Genomic DNA, 24375 nt, shown 5'->3' with positions numbered 1-24375 from the left:
CTGAAGCTGCTTTACATTGTCCTCTGCCCGTAAGTGCTTCTAATGCAGTGTGTGAATATATTATTTGTCTCCTAATCTGTATTCCTCTGCACCACACACAGGATGTTCCAAGTAAACCACATGAAAACAAGATTAAGCATTCAATCTAGAAACACAGCAGACATGCATAGCAGGAAAGCCTGCAGGACTGCTTTCAGATGCGCATGGAAAGAACAAACTAAGTCTGTACCTTCCCTTTGTCTCTCACATGTACAAAGTTTGAAAAGCCGGGACTACTACTTCTATTAATCATTCAAAGTTCAGGGTATGTCTATAGTTTAGAGAACTCTTGAGTCAAGACAGTAGTGAAACGTTTTGCAAGAAGTCCACAACAAAAAGTAAAAACAAAAATCAGTCACTTGTTAAATGGTAATTTAACATTTGTTTTCAATAGCAAAGGTTTAGAGAAAGCTGATTGAAGATTCAAGACCCTCTTCACTGTCAGCATCCAAATAATTCTCAAACTATAGAAAAAAAACACAAGGCTCAATGTTTTGTTTTGTTTTTTCCTCATTCATATTAAGCAAGAGAAACCATGGGACAACTTTTTTTTTGACACTCCATCCTATTTTAAAGCTATCTTTCAAAAGGAAAGTGTTCTCTCGTCCTCTGCATATCTGCTGTAATTGAAGATGGAATCAACCCTCACAGCCTTTACTATTCCAGTTACAGTCTTCCTCAGTCCCACAAATTGGCATTACAACCAACCAACCAGCAATACCCCCCCCACTTCAGTGAAACATCCAGACAGGTCCTTCAGTCTGTCTTCTCATGGACAGCACAAGTTGCACATAGCTCCTAACTTCAAATCCCATGCTGTCCCGCAGGATTAACACCCACCCTAAAGCCATTCAATGTAGGTTCTGAACATCTGGGGACAATAATGGCTTGAAAACATCCACATGTTAAAAGAGCACCGATTTGGGGGAGGAATAAGGGTAAATCCAACATCTCCTGGACAAGCTTTAAAGAGCTACTTTCATGAAAACGGGGAGAAAATCTACAAAGAAACCATTAAAACACCTTCACCCCAATTACTAAGATACTTAACTTCAATAAAGATTATTACTAAAATTTTTAACTTAAACATTTTCAGACTGCCTGAAGTTCCACCCAATAGCAGAGATCTGCCCACACACTGCAGAATCAGTCTCTTAATAAACAAAATTACTCAGCGCAATTACGAATGCAACTTCTCACTTACAGCTCAACCTGTTGTGGTTTAGGAGGACACTCAACTTCACAGCAAGAGCAGACACACAGGAACAACCCATTACTTAGGTGCAGCACTTAATTCCTAAGCCAAAGAGCCCATCCTCTACCTCCCAGAAATGAGAGCACCGCAACAGGAAGCAAGATGAATTTCTCTATACACTTACAAACTACAGCACAAAAAGACGCACGCTGCTGGTTTCTCATATGGAAGGAAGGACTATTCCACGAAAGCATAAGAGGGCTTTAGGGCAAATTTACTTCTGGGTGTCAATCAGACTGGGGCTCGATTGTTTGTTTTGTTGCTGTTATACAGTTCACAGAAAGGCAAAACCTAGTAATTTTGAAGTTTATGAAGAAAAATTGTTCAATGCTAGCGACATTTTGCTCACAAAACAAAATTAAGGTAGAAGCATCCTGATGAAACTGAACACTTCCAAATTCAAGGTGGGGAAAAGGGAGGCTTCTTGCAGCAAAAAATCAGTTCCAGTTTCCACTGGAAAATCATCAGGAAGTTTCAAGTAACACCAGTTGCAAACATACCATAATTGTGGTGTAAGGTTTTTTTCATGTTTTTATTTAAGTTGGAAGTTAACAGAAGCCAGTGTCCAGATGTCTGAAGTTATAAACCAACTTCTGACGGTTTTCAGAGTTCTTTACAGGTGTAAAGGGGATATTTTCTTTATTTGAAATTCTCCAGCTACGTTAGCTCCATGCCCGGCTTATTCAAAATTCTGAAAGGCTTCAAAAGGCGCAAAAGCTGATTTTCCCCTCCAAATAAAAATGAGCCATCTGGCAAAGATCTACAGGTTCTAAGATCATGAAGGACCTAGTGACCCAAATCAAGAGGTTCAATCCAGTAACAACAGGCAATACTCCCTTTTTATCCAGTGTATCTGTTTTAAATGCCAAATGGGTCTTCATTATTTTTGCTTATTTGTGTAAAGCTGGATTTCTATAGAACTAGTAATTCCATCACTTTGGTTTTTTTTAATTTTGGAGCAGGGTCTTAAAACTATGATAAGTTGCTAGATATAGAATGGCAAAAGTATTGGCACTCAGAAAATGAAAAATACGTCAGACATTTATATGTTAGTCTATCTTAATCTTAGCCAAAGAGCAACTGTATTCTCTATTCAGAAGTTCACCGAGTAGTGTCATTTTCAAACATTTGAATTATAAGTTGCAAAAAGCAATTCCGTACAGGTCACTATGCTCAAAATATGTTTTTTTTTCCCCAACACAAAGAATGCAAATCATTGAATTTTGATTCTAACTTGTTCGCAGACTTCCTGCCCTCATCCGCACAGCCCAGCAGGCACATAGCAGCTTTCAAGTCTGCAGAATGTGACTGCTGTGCATCTTTCTCAAAGGGGAATGGAGATTTGATGTTTATACAGTACTTTGAGATATAAGAATGGATTTTTTTATTTAAGTCAGTATAGCATACCACTCTATAACAATATCTTATTTAATCAAACACTCCAGAACTGCCATTGTTCTAAAAAAAAAAAAAAAATCCATTTCTTTCTAATTCCTTATATAGTTCTCTTCCCTTGTTCTGTATTGCTGAAAGACCACATGAAGAAAAGATATTTTGAATGTCTGCTCCCACTGCTTATCACGCTGGATCTAAAAATCTTTCTTTTTCCCCAAGTCAATCATCACCATAGTTACCAGACTGCAATTCTCTGTAAGGTTTAACCAAATACTCCATCTATTTAGCATTATGCAGCAGTACTGCAAATGGTACAGCTTCATTAATTTTGGTCAGGCCTGCTTTTTGGCAACTTACAGCAGTACGTTCCAAGTGATGTCTGAGCATCAAGTTTCTACATGGACAGATGAAAAACGTTAACTTGATAAAAGAAGTTCACAGCAGAAGACTTTTTAGTCAGAGAAGCTTGAATGACTTTTCTCATCTCATGTTGTAGTGCAAGAACCAAAATGCATTCAAATACGATGAAATTTAATTAACTAAGTATGTATCAATGATATGTTTGTTAAAATAATGTAATAAGTTGTCCTTGACAACTGTTTTGTATTTGAATATAAGTTAGATCTCTCTTGACAAATACACTTACACTTTTTTTTTTTAAACTAAGATTTAAAAGGTTCAGATAATGCTTCACAGCATTGTTTAAATTTACTAGGTCTGGATAGCTCGCCTCGGTTTTAAAAGCATGGCATAAATCTGTCTGGAAACGCTGCTAGGTGTGGAAAACTTGGTATGTTTCAAAGGATTGTAAAGAAGAGAAGCTAATGATATGGTCGTGTTCCAAATCGACTGGAACAAAGATTTGATGGTTTCAAATGAAACAGTGCAGACACCCTGAGCAAAATAACGAAGGGACTAGTATATGGCTGCATGAAGTCTGAAAGACCAGTCTTTGGCAAAAAATTAATTTTATTATTTACTTTCAATGCGTCTACTTCCAGTCAAAGATAATTTAATGATTTTCTTTTTCGTAAGTAGTTCTTAAAAATTCAGCGCAAAAATATAAAGAGCAGTAAAACCTATGAGTGAAAGGAATTGTTTGCACACCTATTCAAAATAAGATTAAAACACAGTCATTTGGTTATGAGAAAAGAGGACAATGTTTTCAGTTAAAACTGAAATCAGGAATACAAATGGTGAATAGAAATTAAAAATCAGATCCTCACTTAAGAATGTTGCAGGGGGACAGAGGGTTCCACTGTACTATATTAAGCTTCTGCTTATTATCATCTACTTTTAAAATATTTTCTGTAGTCTAAATCTTCAGGAATAAATTCATAACAAATTGAAAAACAGAGCCTTAAGACGACTATAAACCACAACTTCCTTTTCTTCAAGCAAAAGAAAACTTCTTGCCTTGGCTTATTTACATACTTAGAATAACTCTTCTATACAAATTATTGGGAAGAAAAAGAGAGGGGAATTACTTTTATTCACAAATTAGGACAGAAAGACAAAGTTGAAGGGATGGCATGCACTAATGCAAAAAACACCAGCTGAATGAGATTTCTAGAACATTGATCCAAGTCAATTCACTAACTACCGGCACAATTTCCTTAGTTTTATATTGTTTAAAGATGTCTTGATAAAATTATGAAACCTTAAGCATCTGCTTTAAGATGTTACACTGTACAGTTAACATGAAAATACAGCTGGTACAAATCATGACTGTAGCTTATCTGTAAATTAGTACACAGTTTTGTGTTTTTAAATATCACATTTAAAAAAACAACACTGTCACAAGAATAACACATTGTTTACTTACTCAGATGAAGACTCACGTGTTGCATTTTGATTTTGGTGTTGCCATTATTGCTAACTAGGAGAATGACGAATGAGTACCAGAAGTGGCGTCAAAGCTACATGCAACTGTCAACTAACAGGAAAAAAACGAATGCGAAACAAAGTGAAGATGCGGCATTTCTTTCTTACTGATTAGAAAGCAATCCTAAAGACAGGTTATCTGGCAAATTACAGATCCACACATCAAAGCTGCACACTCACCCAAACATTCACAAACTAAGAATGTATGTATATACAGTCACCACGCTTTGGTTATACAGACCAAAGGAGTTCATGGCAGATGGCCACTTTGTACTACCATGCTTCCAGTAGCTTCTTGTGTACAGTTGTATATACAGCAACACAAGAAATTTTAGAGTGAAAGTCCTTCTCTCCTGCCTGTCATGCTACGTCAACTGCTGCCCAATCATTTCATGTTAAATTTCTGGCCAGGGACAGGACATTCAGGGAGAATCTATGAAAATGAGTTCAGAAAATATCTACGGTGAGACCAAAACAACTTAATCTATCCAATTTATTGAAGACTAAGTTCAGATGGATGAGATCCTTCATAACACCAAACAAACTTAATTACACATAAAAGGTTCTAAGGGCCATTCCTCTCTGCAGGATAATTTTAACAGTATTATTCATAACAGATGTCTGTCAAATCTATTCTTGAACTCAGGGGTGAATATACTATACTCTCTGTAGGCAATATATTCCAGTGCCTATACAGTTTTCCGTATCATCTCATCTAAATTTTCATGGTTGCTGTTGTTTGTCTTATCAATACTGCATATGAGAGCAACGTGCTTTCGCTTTCTCTGCAGGTTTCCCATTTAAAAAGATGCAATTCCTTAGAGTAATCACATCTCTAAGAGGAAAACAAAACAAAAAACAAGTTACCGTGGATATTTTAATTACAGTCCTTATTTTTTTGGCACTTCAAATTTCTAATTGCTTTCCTTTGGAATCTGTTCAAATTAGCTCACATCTTTCTCTAAGTCCACTGCCCAAATCCAGACGTGGTATTCCAGGTACAACCTAACTGCTAGCAAAAGAAGCTAACAGACCATTTCACATTTTACAAATGGTATTTTTCCTTCTAGCATGAGATTCGCCTTTTTGGCAAGGCGATGGTATTGCCTCACATTCCATTTATTTTTGGCTACTTTATTCCCCAGAACTGCCCCCCGAGAGGAGGAGGAAATAGGATGCAGCACATTCCATTTTCAATAACAGCAAACTGCTAATGTGGCACATACCATGCCATGAAACTCTAGCAAGTGTGCTGGCTGTTGATGGCTCCCCAGCTCAGCCTGTTGGCTGTCTTCAATCTCAGACACAAAGACCTCAGATTACAAGGTAGCTAGTGCAAAGTTCTGAACCCTACATCCCAGGAACCTTGCCTTATTGAATACAGCACCTAGTTTGCCACTCCACTGGATTGAGGCTACAGCAGAACACGGACATCACCATCTTAAGGGCAGTGAAGTGCCCACAGAAGTTTCACGTACTTGCAGGCAGGTCTTGTGCCATACACCTAATAGATGCCTGCCTCCTGGATCCACGTACCTGTCCAGCCCTCTTTCTGCCCAGCAGACAAGCACCTAGTGCATGTTCATAGGGCAGAAGAGACTTCTGCTGTGCCCCAGCTCTTACTTTGGAGCACCACAAACACCCACAGGTCAGCCGGCTACAGCTCCTCATGGTTCAGCTTCAGCCTGCAGTGCCTCTCCTCTCTCATCACGCAGCAAAGCAGCAATGCTGGAAGGTTCCTTCATTTTGCCATCTAGGGGATTACAAAATCCCATGGCTTCAGGATTAACAGGTCCTTTTGGTTTACAAAAGGAAGTTAATATTTTTTGCAACTAGGTACTTGAAGGGATCACAAGGAATGAAACAAATATTCCATTTCTTCAAGGCTTTAAATCAACAGTCTTACTAAAAATACACGTTCAAGGACTGAACAAGTAAAGCCTGAAGTAGTAATTCAAACAAAAGCTATAGGTATTGACACTCAAATTCTGACTCATCAAAAAACTCTCATAATCAAAATATTGCGGTAAAGGCAGCTACAAAACCGGAGGAGCTTCTGAAGCGTTATCTGTGCTCGTAAAGATTGTATAATTCACACTTTGTACTAAAAGGCCAATCAAAAAGATCATGAAAATCCATTCCATCCTTCTGCAGCAGAAATGCCAGCTTTACCACTTCTGATATGTGCTGATGTGTGTCAAAACTCATCCTGCCACCCCCAGGCACTTGTGTGATGTCTCAGACAGACAGGAAGCACGCACACAGTTTTGTCTGTTTAGAGCTCCACTTAATTATCATAATACTAATTTTAAAAATACACTGTACACAACTCTGCCGAGCAACAATCTGTTCACTTCTTCAGTTGCAAAAACCAAACTGTTGCAGCCAGTCCCCCACTTCCTCTCAACAAATTATCTAGGCCAAAGCTGACTGCCTCGTCCCCACATTCACTGCTTTGAAATCCTGCAATTTTGGGGCTATTACAGCTGTGGTTTCTTAGACTCAAAGGCATCCCATTACCATGGATTATAATTTCATAATGCATTTTTCTTAGTACTTACAAAAAAAGCCAACAAGTAACACACCTTGTACTTAATACAGTTTCTTATTAGGTTTCTGAAATTGCAACGTTCATAATGCTTTACCTTTTAAAAGCATAGAATAGGCCCTTTTTGTTAAACTTGGGAGAGAAGAAGAAAAATAGGTGTTATTAAAGAAAAAGGAATCTGATTTTAAGCAAAAAATGACTAACAAGTGGAATTTTTGGTATATTTGCAACCCAAAGTATGTAACTACCTACGTAAGTAGCAAAATATTAATTTGTCTCGTGTAGAAATGTATGAGCTGACAAAGTAAAAAAGTAGTAAAGCACTACAACAGGCCTGAATATTAGATAAACAGGAAACTTCTAAAAGTGTACGAGTTTCAAGACCTAATTAGCACAAAAGCAAGTGTATGGTTTCTTTATATTAGAAGTCTGACGCAACAGAATTGTTCTGCAAGCACATCACTTTCATTTTCTTGTCTCTTCCTGGCAACTTTAAATGATCATCAGGATGGAGTTTTGGTCGTAACACAGTATCAGAAAACCAGCTAGGTAAAAATTGTTAAGCCAATTCAGTCCTTTATTCTTAAAGCCAGGTACACTGTGATGGAATCTAATATCTCTCTCTAACCTAGAGGAGGAGAAGTGAAAACAAAAAATAAAAAAAGTAGCAGTTGAAAAACAAAATGTTTTTAAACCTTCAGTGCTTCTGACAGGTGCTACCTGCTGCCAATAGTGGCTTGTTTGCTGTTCAGATACAAAACCTGAGGGTGTGGAGGCTTACAAACTCACCACCAACCCTTACAGAAGGCGTGCTGTTTCATGTTTCATTTGACAGTTGCATTAACACCTCAGGAGTGTAAAAGGGGAATGCCTTGATGCTCCCAAACTCACATGCACATGGATGATGCCCTTCCTTTTCTATCTTCCCTTCTGCATCAGTTCTGGTACTCCTTTAATCAAAGACTACAGTGATTCAGCTCACCAACTCCACAAGCAGCTATTTGTTTCTATTACTTCTGTTAAACTAGGGTGTTGTTCCCCCCCCCCCCCACCGCTTTGATGAGCCAAATCATTTCACCGTATGATCAAATGCCAGAGCTAACATAATTGAAGAAGAGAAACCAGTGGATAAACCACTATGTCTCAGAACTCTATAGCCAACAATGAAAATGTGTAAGGTTCTTGCAAAAAAAAAAATAATAGTAATACAGAAACTTCAAAAAAATAGAAGACGTTCCTCTTCTCCATCACCTGCTATCATTTTTTCTTTATATTTACCTTTTCACTGCACACACTTTATTTCTAACTCTTCCCCCCATAGAAAAATTAAAAAAATAAGTGTTTGAAGCACTAGCTGGATAAGGAAGAAGACATTAACTACGCTGCTTGATTATTTTTATATTAAACAACTAGATTATCAGCTAACTACTTCTTCCTTAGATGATTCCCCTAAGCTAGGTTGCGTCCTCCAGCGCAAGCCAGAGATGTGGGCATCCAACAAGCAACTTCCAGTCCAACATCTCCACTAAACCCCACAAGTGGCTTTAAACTGAAAGCACTTCAGTGCAGAAGTACACACAAGGTCAAATGTAAGTTTGTATTCAAAGTCTAATCTACTTGGACAGCATTCAAAATAACAGTTTATGTTAAGTTTTATATCCATTGCATACTATTTGCAAACAAAGCAGGTATTAGCTTTTCCAGGGAAACATTTTTTTCAAATGAGAAATATTGATTCAACTGAGCGGTCTCGGTGAATAGACTGAGTGTTGATTTGGTTGTTGTTTTAGCAGGGTTAGCAGAGCACTGTTACCACTGTATTACAGGAGCAAACACATTTACTTTATGTTTTGTAAAATTATGAGTCCAGAACAAACCAATAATTGATTTCAAGATGAATTTCAAAAGTTTCAGAGTTTATCACTAAATAGTAACTTGACTTTATTCATTTTACAAATAGAGTCAGTCCAGTCAAAAATAACATGGTTTCATCTGACATTTCAGAAGTATCAGGTTTAATGACTGCACTACATAGAACTACCAAGATGATGATCAGTGTTGAGACAATCTTTAGAGGGCATTCCAGGAGAAGAGATCTACAGAAGAACAATAAAGCTCTCCAGACCCATACAACTGGGCAAGCACCAGGACAAGTCACTGCCTGGCACAGGGAAGGAAAGAGCTCCTCTCTGCTGAATTTTAACTGAAATGACAGACACTGAAGCACACTGGATCCAGAAAGCTTTGGTTTTAAATCTTTGGTTTCAGATTACCTCCGCAACGGTAAAGAGATCAAAATATGAGAAAACATTCTTTCAAGTATCTCCTGAGTTGTTTATGCTTTTACCCTGGGCAACCCATTAGCACCAAGTGACACAGCACGTGCGCTCAGAAACATACCACAGCTCCAGCAATACAGCTCCTCAGACCTCCTCCCTCCCAAGCACAGAGTGCGTGGCTGACACTGCTACTAAAATAAATAAAGCAACCAACCAACTAAAGGAAGACTACGCTACAAGTGTTTGAGTCAGTTACACTTCCTGCACCCGGTTTCTTCTGCAGGGTTCAGACTCAGTGGAGATATACCTAAGTCCGCATTTCCGATCAAAAGCACACAGCACAAAGATATCTTACCTACAGGAACAAGTTATTCTCTCCACAAACTTGATTTTTGCTTTTCTCTTCTTTTCCCCCAAAAAAGGTGATTTACATCTCAGATCAAGTACAAAGCTCCGATTCAGTAAGACCCATCAAACACATGCCACAGGGCCTGAAGATGCACTTAAGAACACTCACAGCAGTCTCTGCTTTGCTTTCCTCTGACTAGCTCTATAGAACTGTCCTATTTCCTCACTCGCTTCAGCCAATCTAGCACACACAGACCAACAGTCTACTTTTTGAGCATGGTGCCAGCAATAACTTAAGATTTTAGCTTGCAAACCAGCCAAACTCAAGTATTTTTCATTTGTTTTGGGTTTTGGAAGATCTCCGAATTCAACTAAATACAAACTAATCCCTAGGCTTTTCCTTAAGTTTCAGTGTAACTGAATCCTTTTTTGGAACATTTTGGCAGATTTTTACTTCTGATCTGAGCTGGCCTTGTATTCTAGTCAGTAACCTACTACACTTCAGTCTCCAGAGGAAAAAGTTACTCCAGAGCTAACAAAGTACATCTCATTTGGATAAAACAACTACTGCGCTGAGAGTGCAATATTTTGGCTTAAAGATACTTAGCCCTTCTATTTGGCTTTCCTAGAATCTCCTTTGCTGCAACTGGGCATTTGAAGCCACTAACACCACAGAAGAAAATCTGGAATGAAATTCAAAGGCAAATTAGCCAACAAGAACTCTTAAAAGAAATGCAGTTAACAGCTGATTTTCTATATATTAAAATATATATCTACATGTGGGGAGGTATACAAATAGATACCACCTTGACCGCTATTACTTTTGCAGTGTAAGTTCTGGCACGTGGATATTAAAAGCACTATTCATTATAGGCATATCCATATGGTATGGTTTGCGAGCTCAGGCAGCAATCCTCCCTCCTCATCCCAAAGTGAAGGCTTCACTAGCCTGTTTCCCCAAAAGACGTTTCTTTTTATATCCTATTAGCACACAGGACCCTCAGTTGTGTCAGATGCAGGACATAAGAGATGAAGCAAGCAACAAAATGCTTGCCTCTTCTTCCCTCAATTCCAGCCAAGGGGAAAACATTCACATCGTTAGACAATTGCATGCCTATGGCATATTCCTGCTGTCCAAACAAGTGCAGCTTCGTTACTTCTGTCCTAGGTCCAGTACATTATTACAAGACTTTCAATTTCATAAATGTTTTTTCAATAGAAAGATCTTGACAAATCTCAAGAATTCACAACATAACATATGCTACAGAAGAGTCTTTCTTCAATATTTTAATTAATGATTCCAGGTATTTGATGTTTTACATTCTTGATTTATATTTCAGTGACTTCTGCAGACCATCCTTTCCTATGATTTTTCCCCTTTTACACTAAAAAAAAGTACTTTTCTCTCCAAGCTGCCTACAAAGAGGGTTATTTTTCCTAATAAATGAATATTTCATTTAAAATCACATTAGTTAGGACACAACTGGCATACACTAACTATACACACAGGAAACATCAGCAGTACCTTAAGCTCAATACAGCAGAGACAATACCAGTCTTTTTATGATTTCTGGAGTATACCCTAGAACGGCCTGTAAGCCCCGCTACAAAAGAGAAGTATCTGTCCCTAGAAGGGAAAATGTTACTTCTTTCAAAATAGTCAAATAATTCATCAGCTTCTTCTCCCAACAAAAATGAGGGGGAAAGAAAAGCGAGGGTACCAACCACCTCACGTGCATAGAAGGGGCAGAAATAAATGTAAGTAATTTCAGTTACAAAAGGACAGTTGCATTAGACAAAGGTCGAAAAAACATTCAACACACAATGTTCAATTTCACTTTCAAATTCTAAGAGTTGCAGGCTCCTGAATAATGAACAGACCTAGTTATATCTTCACAGATCACAAGAACAGATCTTCGGCAGAGCATCAGGCACCTGCAGAAAACTGGTTGAAAACCACTGCTTTAAGACATTCAGAAGACATCTTTTGGAGCTGGGCACAAGCAAGGTTGAAGACAAGTGAAATACGAGCATGACTACACACATATGCTCTATTCAGAAGTGCCCAAACAGCACTGACACAAATTCAAATCAAGTTCAGCCTGCTGCTACTGAAGAACAGTTGGGTAGGCTCCCAGTCAAGAAGAGCAGACAGTAGATGAGTTAAGAGCATAGCTGTATAACCACATAACCAATTATCTGAGCCTAGAAGAGTAAAGAAATGAAATTATTTTCTGTTAAGTCCACTAATGACTTTTTTAAACCAACATCTCTTTGACCTCTGTTGACATATTTGCAGCTCTGCAGAACATAGATGTGTTAACTAAGCTGGGCACTGGAAGTAGCTCAGCCAGAACAGCACAGAAGTTCATGAAGTAAGTACTTCACACAACTGCTCAAAAGCTGTGAAAATTATAGTTTCCCAGACAGATGATGTACTTCTTAATAGAGTCATTAGAGTCTCACTACATCAGGATTACACCCCAACAATCTACTTCTTATCTGGCATGTTCTTTGCGCACAGATCTGAACACACAGTCAATTTAAACACCCAGATCAGCCAAAAGAAAGACATTCCTCCACATAACTAAATAATGCTTACTTCTACCATTGGTCAGCTGTGTAACCTCTAAGATGAAACTAGAGCTACCCAGTGAGTTAACGCAGACTTGCATACAGCACCAACACTTCCTACAACTCTTTAAATACACTACTTACATAGGGATTAAGTACCCACATCCATTCAGAGTGAATTAAGCTGCCTTCAAATCTCAAAAAAAGTTCCAAATAAGCTGAATTCATCTTATATGTATTTCACCTTATGAATGACGTTGGAGTTCCATGAAGACAAATACTAGCTTAAACTTTTCGGAGGCCACAGCTCTGGCCAGTATCAGTACCACTGGTGTCTCAAATGTTCCCACCCTAACAAAGAAAGTTAGCACACAGACAGGTAAATTCAGAAAGCAGAAAAGTAAGCTGTTATTTCAAATCCAGCTACCAAGCTCTGTGATAAGGCTTCTGGAACTAGACAGCCACACAAGTCATCTGCATATCCTACTTCACCTGTATCAATAGAAACAAAATCTTCTTTCAGAAGACATACGTAACTCAGTACAATTTTACATGGGTAAAAAGAAAATATTACTGAAATATTAAGCCTGTAATTATTTTTTGCCCTCCTCCCTTCAGCCTCATAGAAAACTAGCGCTCCTTTAGAGTTATCTTCCGTGAACTAATTTTATTATTTCCAAACTTGTAGGAACACAATTTTTAACTTGCAGAAATCTAACAAGAACAAGCACATATACAAATTCCTCGCACATCTCAACACATTTTCTGAAAATACTACTGACAAAACAGATTTGCTTCATTGGTAACAAGGATATTATCAGCAAAACGAAAGTTGCTCATTTCTCTTTATATCCAACTCCACAACAGTATTTGTCTTCCAGACGGAGGAAGTTTTCCATCTAAACATAATGAGCTCAATATTCAAGCTTTAGGCTTGCAAAAGAAGACTTGGGGTTTTAAAAAGAAGCTAAATATAACCAACACAGCAATATCCAAATCAGGGATGCAAGCCTTTCCTGTTTAACTAACTCCTACTATTTGAAAACCTATCCAAGAATTTTCCCTCAGTAGAATACCTGTAGCAAAACAAAAATACATACATTAAAAGTAACATAGATACTAAAAAAAGAAAAGAATTTAACCACTTGAAGGCAAGTTTAAAAAGAGAGTTATCAAGCAGTGTGTAATTTTGAGTAGCTTTAACATATTTTAGATGTAAGCATCTACACAGAAAATGAGAATTGCACCTTAGCACTGAAAGAACAGTGCATACAGCTAGCATTCAGCTGCATTACCTTCTAAAAGTCAACATGTTGAAGGACCTAAAGCACAGGTTTCATACCTTTTATCCAATTTAATTACCCAGAATGCTTCAGTTTCTTTGGCTAATCATTGCTGCACCTGTTTCCAAAACATCTTCAGCTGGCTTAGCCCATGACTAATGGCAGCCATTTCCAGAGAGTAGCTATTTAAGGAAAGATCCTTGCTACGATTCCACAAAACTCTTCAACACGCTAAGGAATAAACAGTAATATTTTTGAACTTGTATAGATGATATAAGATTATATGCACTACTTTCAGATACACTGAAGCTATTCTGTAAAGCCCAGTTATTTATTAAAAGTCTTTAAGCCTCTTATACTAAAACCTTCATTTTTCTTTTTAGCCTCTTCTCAAAAAGTAACGCTTAGGATTACTGAAGAGAAAGAGAAAAAAGTCTGTCCAAGTATACTGTATCTCAGCAATTTCACTGTTACTCCCCAGAGAAACCTCCCTAGCCTCAGAAGTTCAAGAGGAGGGCTCCCCAAAGCCCTCCTACTACTACCCATGAGAACGCAGCGTTCTCGTGGTGCAAATACCTGCACATCCCTCAAATCAGCAGGTTATGATACCAGCAACATATGTCAATGACATTGTTACCAGGTATATTTAATAATCTTTTTCCACAAGCATAAGATGACCATCAACGAGAAAGAAATTCTGAGACACGTAGCTCAAAGAACAGATCTCAATTTCTGGCACTGCCAGATGAGTAACAAGCCCCCGTCCCATCCTCACTTTCACAGAAATGCTGTGCATCACCACTGCTGGCAGGGGATGACTAACTACACTCTGCGCAGGCCCTTCCAAGCAGTTGACATTCTCGTTCGTGCTCTTGGCTGGAATGCTCTTTCAGTGGTCGTGAAAGCTGTATGAAGAGAAACTGCTGGACAAGAAAAGAGGTTGCAGTTCCTCTGAGACAAAGTTTAGCATTCAGGTATTTCAGTGTATTTTTTTAATTTACATCTTGAATTTTGAGCAAGCATAGTAAGAATTACGCAACTACAGCAGTAAAACAGCAAACCTCTGGAACTATATCTGGAGATGTGTGGAGCTGAACACCTATGGGGCACTGCTTTCTCTTTTCTTGATATTTCTATCATGATAACAGAAGCTGATTTGCTTCCTTAGGATTACAACTAAGTAAATACAATACACACATCTAGAGCAACTTGATCAGACCATCTCAAGTATCATGAACAACTTTTATTGCACACCGTAGATGCTATTCTTGATATTTATTGTCAGACCATAATTAAGATTTTATTACACCATTTCAAATATTCAGTTAAGTGCTGTTGTGCAGCAGGTCATTCCAGGCAGAAAAAAGTAGGATTGTTCTATATTTTAATGCAAAGTGCTGTACGTGTACCTACTTTACTGAACTCAGTGATACCGAACAGATACAAATATATCTGTACACACTGATACATCTATTTCCTATCCAAAAATCAGCCTTCCTATCATTTAAAGACGACCTACCATCACCCAAGTTGCTACATAGCTGCTACTAATGCCACGTACACTACCAATGGGAAAAAACAGTGTGTCATACGGGGATATACACATTTCACTTCTATTGATACGCCATTATTATGTTGTCATCTGAAGAGATTTTTTTTTTCTCACTGTGTAGAATGTAACTAAACGAGTTCCATTTACTTACCTCTAAAAGCCTGAATCACCCTACACCAGAAAGTGTATATATGCAAATATATACTCAATATTACCCAGGAAAAATCAATGTATTAAATAATTAAGAGACTAATACAGTGAAGTCTGTCCATACATTTTGACTACCATTAGGCCAAGTAAACTGAAATCAGAATATCAGCTCAACAGCCAAAGGGCTATCAAGAAAAAAAGAATGAATTACCAAAACCAGACATCTAGTATCCATGCTAATACTTCCTGGAACCTGATGTTAAATTATTCCAGGGAGCACAGTTAAAACACCAGCTCCAGCTGGAAAATTTGTTTCAAAATGCATCAAGAATAGATTCTTTTTACCTTCCAGCCCATGTACATAACACTGTCCGTCACCAGGCAACAACATCTTCTGTACTGCTTGATTTTTAGGAGTGTACAAAGCATACTATCAGTAATCTGTAAGTAAAGGAACGAATCTAAACTTAAATGTCTCTTAACCTGTCCAACATCACAGGAAGATTGGCACGAAGTTCCGACAAAGACAGAAACATCACACAGCTACCCCCAAATCATGTCCTGCAGGTAAATGCATGTGCACTGAAAAAGTTCTGCAACACCACCTCAGAATGACTCTGCAGACACAAAATGGAAATGACTTGAAGTAGAATTATTTCCTCCATTTTTGTCTCTGTTCTAGGCAGCAACATATCGGTACACATCATACTCTAGTTTTTCAACTATAACTCATTCCTACTCATGCTGAAGTACTTTTCTGTTTTCCTCGATCCACACTTTGCATGACAACCTTCCAATGAAATTAAAGAGGAAATTTATTAAGTTATCGCTATGATTTCAGAACTGCTTTTAAATTTATGGAAGAAAAAAGATGAAGTATCTAATTTTTTCCTCTAAGTTCAGATATTTTATTTGGGGTAACACTGGTTTAATACTACAGCATCATCTATTTTTCAATGAGCAGCACAGCAAAAGAAGTTACCAAGTGAAAACACCTATTCCATTAGAAATCCCCGAATTCTGAAATGCTGGTGTAACATCTACTAATTTCTAAAATATCTCAGCCCTTTATTATTTCTCATAAAAGAAGCTATGTAGTAGGGACCTACGTGCCACAGCATTAACAGAAAGATTAAGCCAACATTCTTCCACTGGTGTAAATACAAGATATTGTAAGGTCTATCTTTTACCTTTATAACTTAATTTAAAGCATTCTTTGTGAACTCAGAAGAACGTATTCTATGTCTACCTTTAGGAAAACAGGAAGTGGACTATTTTAAATGTACAAATAAGAAATTCAGTATTACCAGTCTCCTACTGAGAAAATGGCTGGAAATCTAAAGGAAAAAATCATCACAGTGGATCAGGTCACCCTGCCACAAACTGAAACTTTTTTTTTTTTTTTCAGATCAGAGAATATGAAAAATAAACAAAATTCTTCCCTATTACGTTATTTATCACCAGCTGAAGACTTCTAGGAGACACATTTGGATCTGAATTTTGCTTAAGTGAAATTCCTTTCCCCTGCCCTTTAGAAGGACCAGCGTAAGCAATGAATAATAATGTTAGGAGGGTAAAAGGGAAAGGAAGATGGATCCCAGACAAAAGCTCAGTAAAAACTCCAGTTCTTCAAAGGGAAGATATTAAATATCACCTAAATTTTCACATCAAGTACATAGTAATAAGCAGAAGGTGTCACATACCTTACTCCTACCATTTCCAGCTGGCATCACTCCTGCCACTGAGTCTCCATTAATCTACCCACAAGTATATGGGCCTTTTCTTCATATACAGAGAATCAAAAGTATGACTTCTATTCCCTTATCAAAGGGAAAGTGATATAATTTCTCCTCAGGTTATTGTTTCTGACTGCTTCGATTAGGAATAAGGGATAGCACATTCTTCTATTCACTGGCAAAAATACCTATTGTCAGAATGTATTAACATAAATGCTTGCTCCCTGAAGATTGTCACCTTTACAAGATAGGAATTTTCTATTTATAAACACAAAACTATATATCAACTCTTCCTCTGCTTTGGAGGAAAAAAAAAAAAAAAAGAGGCCAGAGCCATTACTATTAATGATACTTTTTCCAAGCGCTGAATAAGAACTTTTAAGCGGGGAAAACAGAGAAATATGGCTTCAGTTGGAGTCCTCAAAAAAATACTTACAATGCTTTCTTCTTCTGTGTCTAACACTTACTCTCCATCTTCTGAACTTGAAATTAGTGTTGATCATAACAAAATTAAGTTTTATTCATTACCTTTCAAACACATCACCGATTTCATTCAATCTTTTAACACCTTCTAGAAGACATGGGCTTCAAGCCTATAGAAAAGAGGAGTGTTCTAGCTAGTAAGCAAGCCTAGAAAAACCTCTATGGAAATTTTGCGTCTAGGTTATTTACAAAATATTTAGCTCAATGACTAGAAACTGCTAACTTGACAGAGGGATGGGACAGAAGGTGTGTTCACAAGCAGTTTAATCCACTTCATATCAGTTTGGATGCTTTCCTCTCCTTCCTTCCTCTGTCCAAATGCTAGGGTCACAGACCTACTGTAACTGAAGAGCATATACATTCGATTGTTGAGTTAATTTCAGTTTGGTTCGGTCTACCTTAGGACCATACAAATAGACCTGCTGGTATAAAAGACGGCAAGAATCAACAGTCAGGAGTGGAGAAGGAAGAAAAGGCTCTATTCTTCTGTGCAAGCTCATGAAACGAAGTCCTTTGGTATATGCTGTTAGGGGACAAATTAACAGACTCAATAACAAAAAAATCAAACTCTTGTGCCCAAGAACAGTGTCACTCACCAGTCAGTCCAACCACTCAACGACAAACATCTATTGAACTTGTAAGTTTAGCTTAAATCACAACTGATAAGAACATTACTCAAGATAGTCTGCAGAAGTCATCAAAGACTCAGTAATTTGGGAAATGCGGATGCCTGAAGGTCTTTTCTTCAGCATACTGACATACACTCTTCACGGCGCAGAGCATACACTGCCTCAAAGACAAGAGCAGTGGGAGCAAACGGTAACTCTGGGCTGACTAGACATTACTACCGCTTTTGCTCACAGTAAGGCAAATGCCTTCTCACAGTTGGGTACTTCAACGTTTTGCTTAGCTTGCAAGAAAAGCCTTTACAGTGCTCCCCTATAGGGTCAGGGAAATCCACGATAGATCTCCATAAGCAATTACAGTTAATGTATACTAACTCAGGAAGTCACTGGTGCACAGTGGTCACACATAACACGGGCTGATCACATCAGTCCTAGTTTTCTTCAGGTAACTCAGCAACACCCTCCACCACCCTGCTTTGACAGTCTCACAGCTGCCTTTCCAGAGCTTGCCTACAAACATTTCTTGCTAAACAGGTCATGACTGCTTTATATGCCGGCTTCCAAGTCGGAGAGGAAAAAAAAAAAAAAAAAAAGGCACACAATAGCTCTTTATTGAATTTCTTCCCTGCTTCAAACTATTCTTTGGAAGCAAAATAGACATCTTGTTAAGGATAGAATATCAAAGTGGCCTGCAGTCTTTTCCATACTTGAATTACTTGAAAAATCCTCTCATCCGGTCACCCCATGTTAACCAATTAATAAGGTATGGCTTTCCATCAAAATCTTTTAAAACAATTATTTTAACACTTTTTTAACCACTAACATTTCCATTATGCGTAGGACTAAACAAGTTTCCTTATTTCCCTGGAGACATTTGGAAATCTTCTAAGACGACTTTAAGGAGCAGTTCAAGATGCACGTTTAGTCAGATTTGTACACTTTTTGAGACTTGCTGAAAGGCCCATCACAGTAGCTAGAATTGCAGAGAATATACTACCATAAAATCTATTCCTCACATTTTTCAAAAAGAGATCTCAAATGTTCTACGTTTTATTTGTCAGCCTATTATAAAACCATTTATTTCTGCAGGATTTAAATGAAAATTTCCAACTAATTGCAACAATGGTACTGCTTTCACCTTTCTTGAATTTTTTTTTAGTTTACATGACCAGTGAAACATTCGGACTAAGTGTTTGACAGTGCTTTTAAAGCTCCATACATCAAAAAGATTGCATTTTGTTTTGAAAGACTTCTCAACTACAGTGAAGAATTTCTTTAAAAATACATACATGGCATACTTCTGCACTAGATGTATATAGCACTTCTAGTTTAAGATTACAAAGCGAATTGAATAACCATCCTAAAATGTCTGAGTGAACATATGCACATCCACTACTCTGGCTGCTAACGCTTTTCTTCGACAGTGGCCTGACACAATAGTTTGGCTGCTGTGAGACTCTTGATCCAAAAATCCTTCAACGAGTTTCTAGATAATAATACAAGCAAATCAACTTTTCCAGCCGTCATAGTTTGTTACCACTTCGGTCTTCTCAGTCTAGCAGCCTTTTTTCCACCAGGTGGTCTAAATTAACTTTGGAGTCCTTAGCAACACATTCAGCTACAGAATAGACACACACTAAACACACACATTTGAATTGCAGACTTCCACGATATTTAGCCACTGTAAAATATACTAAGACTGGCATTTCAAAAGTGCAAATATCCAATTTCAAAATAGCTTAGATTATTCCAACGTGACTTGTAATTACTTGGTGCAAGCGGTGTTTGCTTTCCTTTCTACATAATTATGCAAGCACAAGGAAGTCAATAACTGCCTCTGATCACTTGTTCAAACTGGAACATCAGGACAGAATTTAAGATCGGTTTTCACAGCGCAAAAACAAATGACAGGGGAAAACCACGTCTTAAGACTTACCTGTTTTCACACCTCCAGCACAAGAAAACTATTCTCAAGGTACTCCTCCTCTATAAATGTCCTTTTCTGCTGCAATTCAAATAGTTAACCAGAAAGTGAAAGGTCACTACATTCCATGACTAGTTTCCAGCCTGCGTAAGAGCAATAGGACTTTCAGCTGACTTGTGTGTGAAGTTGGAAATTGGAGACTGAAAAATTTGCTAGATAACTTCGCTTTTGTCCTCTGCCATTCTGGCAGAGAACAAGAGCAGCAGACTGCCTGGCTCTAAGGGAAAGTAATTACAGCATCAGTGTGCACTAGTGATCTCTGCGTAGAGCTAGAAAGGTCACTAGGAATACAACTGAAACCAAAATATAAATGAAGGATGAATTAAAAACAAAACACACCACAAACCATACACATTGCTTCCCTCATCTGTCAGTGTAACAGCTTTGAGCAAGCACACAGAAACATCTACAGCCACCAGATAATTTTTTTTATCTACAACCACTAAATATTTCATACTTCACAAACTGAAGAACTTGAATGTGCAAATAGCATAAAAAACATTTAAACCATCATCCCAGATCGCTTAATTCATGGTGGATTACTCTCGCTTCTGGGACAGTTACTATTTTTATCACCAGGCAGCAGTGAACTCTTTAACTACAGTAGGTATGCTACCTTCATTCATATATTTAAATTTCAAGCAAATATCATAGTAGATATTAAAAATCTCAGGAACATTTACAATAGCTCTTAGTACAAATCAACAGTGAAACTGTTTCTTCGCTTAAAGACAGAGACTCTGCTTTTCTGAAATTCACTTCTTGACTTCAGGAAAGAAAACAAAACAAGCTGGAATAATGTTTTTATATGCATTTTGCAATCTACTTAGTGGGAAGTAATTGGGTGGCATACAATTAGCTTTTAAATAATCAAACCTTCCGCAATGATTCCACAAGCTTCTACAGCATACTTCATGCTTTAGAAGTCATTATGCAGGAAGTACCTAAGTTTATCAAGAAAAAAACCTTCACTATAAAATACAAATCATCCTAACCATCATCCTAACCATTATCTACAGAACTGCATTGTGTGCAATTACGTCAAGATCTGTATATTTCTTTTTAAGACATACTTCAAGATATTTTAAGTCTGTCTTTAAATGTTCTTTGCAGTCCACGGTAGGACTACTTAATAGGATAAAGTTACTAATTTATACAAGGGACTTTATCTACTCGGATTAAGTTGGGTTACTGTGGGGAGAACAATTATGCCAGTGGCTCTGGAGGTGGTAATCGCTTAGCAGGCAGCAGCACCCCTCCGCTGTCTCAGAGGGTTCTGAAACAAGAGCAGGAGTGACTTCCAGCTTTCCATCAATATAACTTGGCACTCTTCCTAAACGTACCCCACCGCGCTTCAAAAAGCACAATAAACATTCTATCTATACTATGCAGATTGGAAAAATGACTCTGTAGAGCTAAATGAGTTGTTCAAGTTCACCCAAAGAGACAAAGATACAGACTCAGACCATGGTCCTAATGCTTCATGCACTGGAACACAAAACCTCTGCACCTGAAAGAACGACCTCGGCATGAATCAAACAGCCGTGTAGTCTGCGCCAGTTTGCAGTCAGCAGCCCCAAACTAAAGCTAGGCCTGAAAGCGTAACATTCTCTCCATGCCAAAGCGTCCTTGAGGCATACACTTCCAACACCTTAAAAAATAAATGCACACAAAAACACAGCCATCCATTTAAACAGTATCTGTACTGTTGCAGTACTGGTGTAGTACAGTCAATGCTGGTAACCAACAGAAAGCCAGTAGCTTTCCAAAGGCTCTCTCTTCTTATTGGACTCACTTATCTCCTTGCAAGCTTAAAAAATTAATTACAGATTTAAGCCGTGATGTACTGTGCTATTACTGAAATCTTAAAAAACAGTCTTGGAAATATGGGTGTATTTTAAACATTTCTGTTGAGCTACAATTCCATTAAAAGTTACAGCGTAACAAGTGAATAAAGTTTCAACATAAAGACTTACAGATTAACCTCACTTAACATTACATGGCACAGTAAATAAAGCACTTACAGTTAACTCGAGCATATATAAACGTAATGCTACACACAAATGGCAGACTTCACATCAGCATTTGAACACCCTGGCAGAAATCATCAAGATTTTAAAGAAGAAATAAAAATGCAACAGTAGCAGAAATCCTACCAAAGAGCTAATACACTGGGACCGTTGTTTGTTTGTTTGTTTTAACATACGACTACTGACAGGTTTCTGAATTTCCCACTTAAAGTCTTTGTTACTACACGTGTGATTCTGGCTGAAGTGGGCGCTATCGCTATTGCACAGAGCACTTTGTACTGCCACTTGCCATCCAACCTCCTCATCCTCCCAGCTGGCTCTCTACATTTATACAGCTCTATAACCAGAGTATCTGAGCCCAATCTCTATGGTAACTGTGAGATTTGTTTACATGGAAAAAGAATATTAGAAATGTATGTAAATTTAGCTGTCATTTAAATAAGTGTTTTTCCTTCCAAGGAGGGAAAAAAAAAAAAAAAAAAAAAGCTCGCTATGCTGCCTCCTGCTTCCATCTCCTACAACCCCAGCAGGCAGCGAGCCACATTTGGAAAGCTCCATATCATACTCCATCGACAGCCTGGTGGTGTACATTCATCAACAGTTTACTTTAACGAGGAGGATGCATGCAGGATTTCAGACCTGCGTGCTTGCTAAAGAAAAAGCATAGGGAGCGCAGCTAAAACATGATTTTTTTTTTTATTTATTTATTTTTTTTAATATACTGACGTTGAGTCATCAAAGTGGAAAAAATAAAAAAAGGAGGAAACCCGCATGCTGGACCTTTAACAGCTCTATAGTAAGACTCAGTTTGCTGCTCAGAGCTCAGATCAATCTAGAAATTAAAACGATCCGCACCGCTTACCATTTCCAGCAGCAAATAGAGTTCTAGTCACATATTTTACATAACATTCGTTCACAGACAGCAGCACAACTCCGATAGCACAAGATCCTATACACAGACTGCCTTTTTTTAATAAATACCAACAAGACGATGTATCACAGGTCTGTAACAACTATAAGATTTCTGATATTTTGAAGCAAGATTTACCACAGCCCAGCAGGACCGGGAGCTGGATTACAGATCCTGGTGTGACAGTACTACCAACAGCAGTCACAGTGAGACACCATCAGCAAAATGCCAGAAACCCAACAACCGCAGCTGTTACGCACTGCTTTGGGGTACACCGATCTTTTCCGTGCAGAGTAAATCACGCTACCTCACCAATATGGTTTGTTTCCTATAGAACTTGCCGGATGCATCAGAAAGAAACAGCCCAGAACGAGCAGCAGTGATGCACGTGAATAGCACGCAGCACAGAGAAGAAGACTGGAACCTGTTTGAAATCTGCCTGCACCTTACAGCGATCATTTCACTGCAGGGAACCTCCCACAGGCACCATCCCTGCTGACACCGAGATCGTTCATTCAGCAGAACTCCGATTAAGGAGCAGAAAGTGAGGCGGCCCCCGTGCAGCCCCCGTGCCCGGCGCTCCCCAGCCTCGCCGCTCTCTCTCAGGCGGGTGACCGTCCCCGCTCCGCCCGCAACGCGGCCCGGCAGCCATGTCCTCGCTCTCCTCCGAGCACTGCTACCGAGGGAGAGCGGCCCCTCCGTGCCGCGGCCCCCCCCGCGCCGGGGTCCGGACAGACATACAGACAGACAGACGCAGACAGGCGGGAGGGCCCCTCTCCGCGCAGCTTCCCCCCCCACCCCCTCCAGCTCCCGGCACAACACGAGCGGCCGCGTTACCTTCATGATGAGCTCAGGCTGCGGTAAAACCCTCGGCGGGGGCTGAGCGGCCGAGGCCGGACCTGGAATTTAAAACAAAGCGCTGAGGGCCCCTCCAGCTGCTCGCACCGGGGGGACGCCACCGGGCCGGGGCTGCCCCAACGGCTCCCCCTGCCCCCCCGGGCCGCCCCGCTCCCCGGCCCCCCTCCCTTCCTCCGTCCCTCCCTCCCTCCGCCCCGGCCGCTCCCGCACGGCGCGGCTCCCCCCGCGCCCGCCGCCGCCATTTCTGTCAGAGAAGAAGAAACTTGCCACAACAACGGCCCCCCCCGGCCTCCCCCCGCGGCTCCCGAGCGGCGGGAAGGGCCCCCCCGGGCCGCGGCCCCTCCACACGCGCACTCTGCGGCGGGGAGCCCGGAGCGGGGGAGCGGGGAAGGGAGGCCCTTCCTCCATTGTGCGGGAGGGGCGGCTGCGGCCGCGGGGAGG

The 24375-nt window shown here is 39.3% G+C and overlaps 1 protein-coding gene across 3 annotated transcripts in view; it reads right to left on the bottom strand.

Annotated features, from left to right (window-relative positions):
* ARID4B (AT-rich interaction domain 4B) overlaps positions 1-24375 on the bottom strand; it is an 87618-nt gene that overhangs the window by 62428 nt on the left and 815 nt on the right. For all 3 annotated transcript variants that reach the window (XM_021391616.1, XM_021391619.1, XM_021391617.1), the window contains exon 2: positions 23914-23975. In XM_021391616.1, coding sequence (XP_021247291.1) covers positions 23914-23919 — 6 coding nt within the window. In that variant the 5' untranslated portion in view covers positions 23920-23975. The remainder of the gene's footprint in view (positions 1-23913; positions 23976-24375) is intronic.

Source organism: Numida meleagris, chromosome 3 (genome assembly GCF_002078875.1).
Source record: "Numida meleagris isolate 19003 breed g44 Domestic line chromosome 3, NumMel1.0, whole genome shotgun sequence".
NCBI lineage: Eukaryota > Metazoa > Chordata > Aves > Galliformes > Numididae > Numida > Numida meleagris.
Note: the sequence above shows the minus strand (reverse complement) of the source record. Positions and strands in the feature narration are given on the sequence as shown.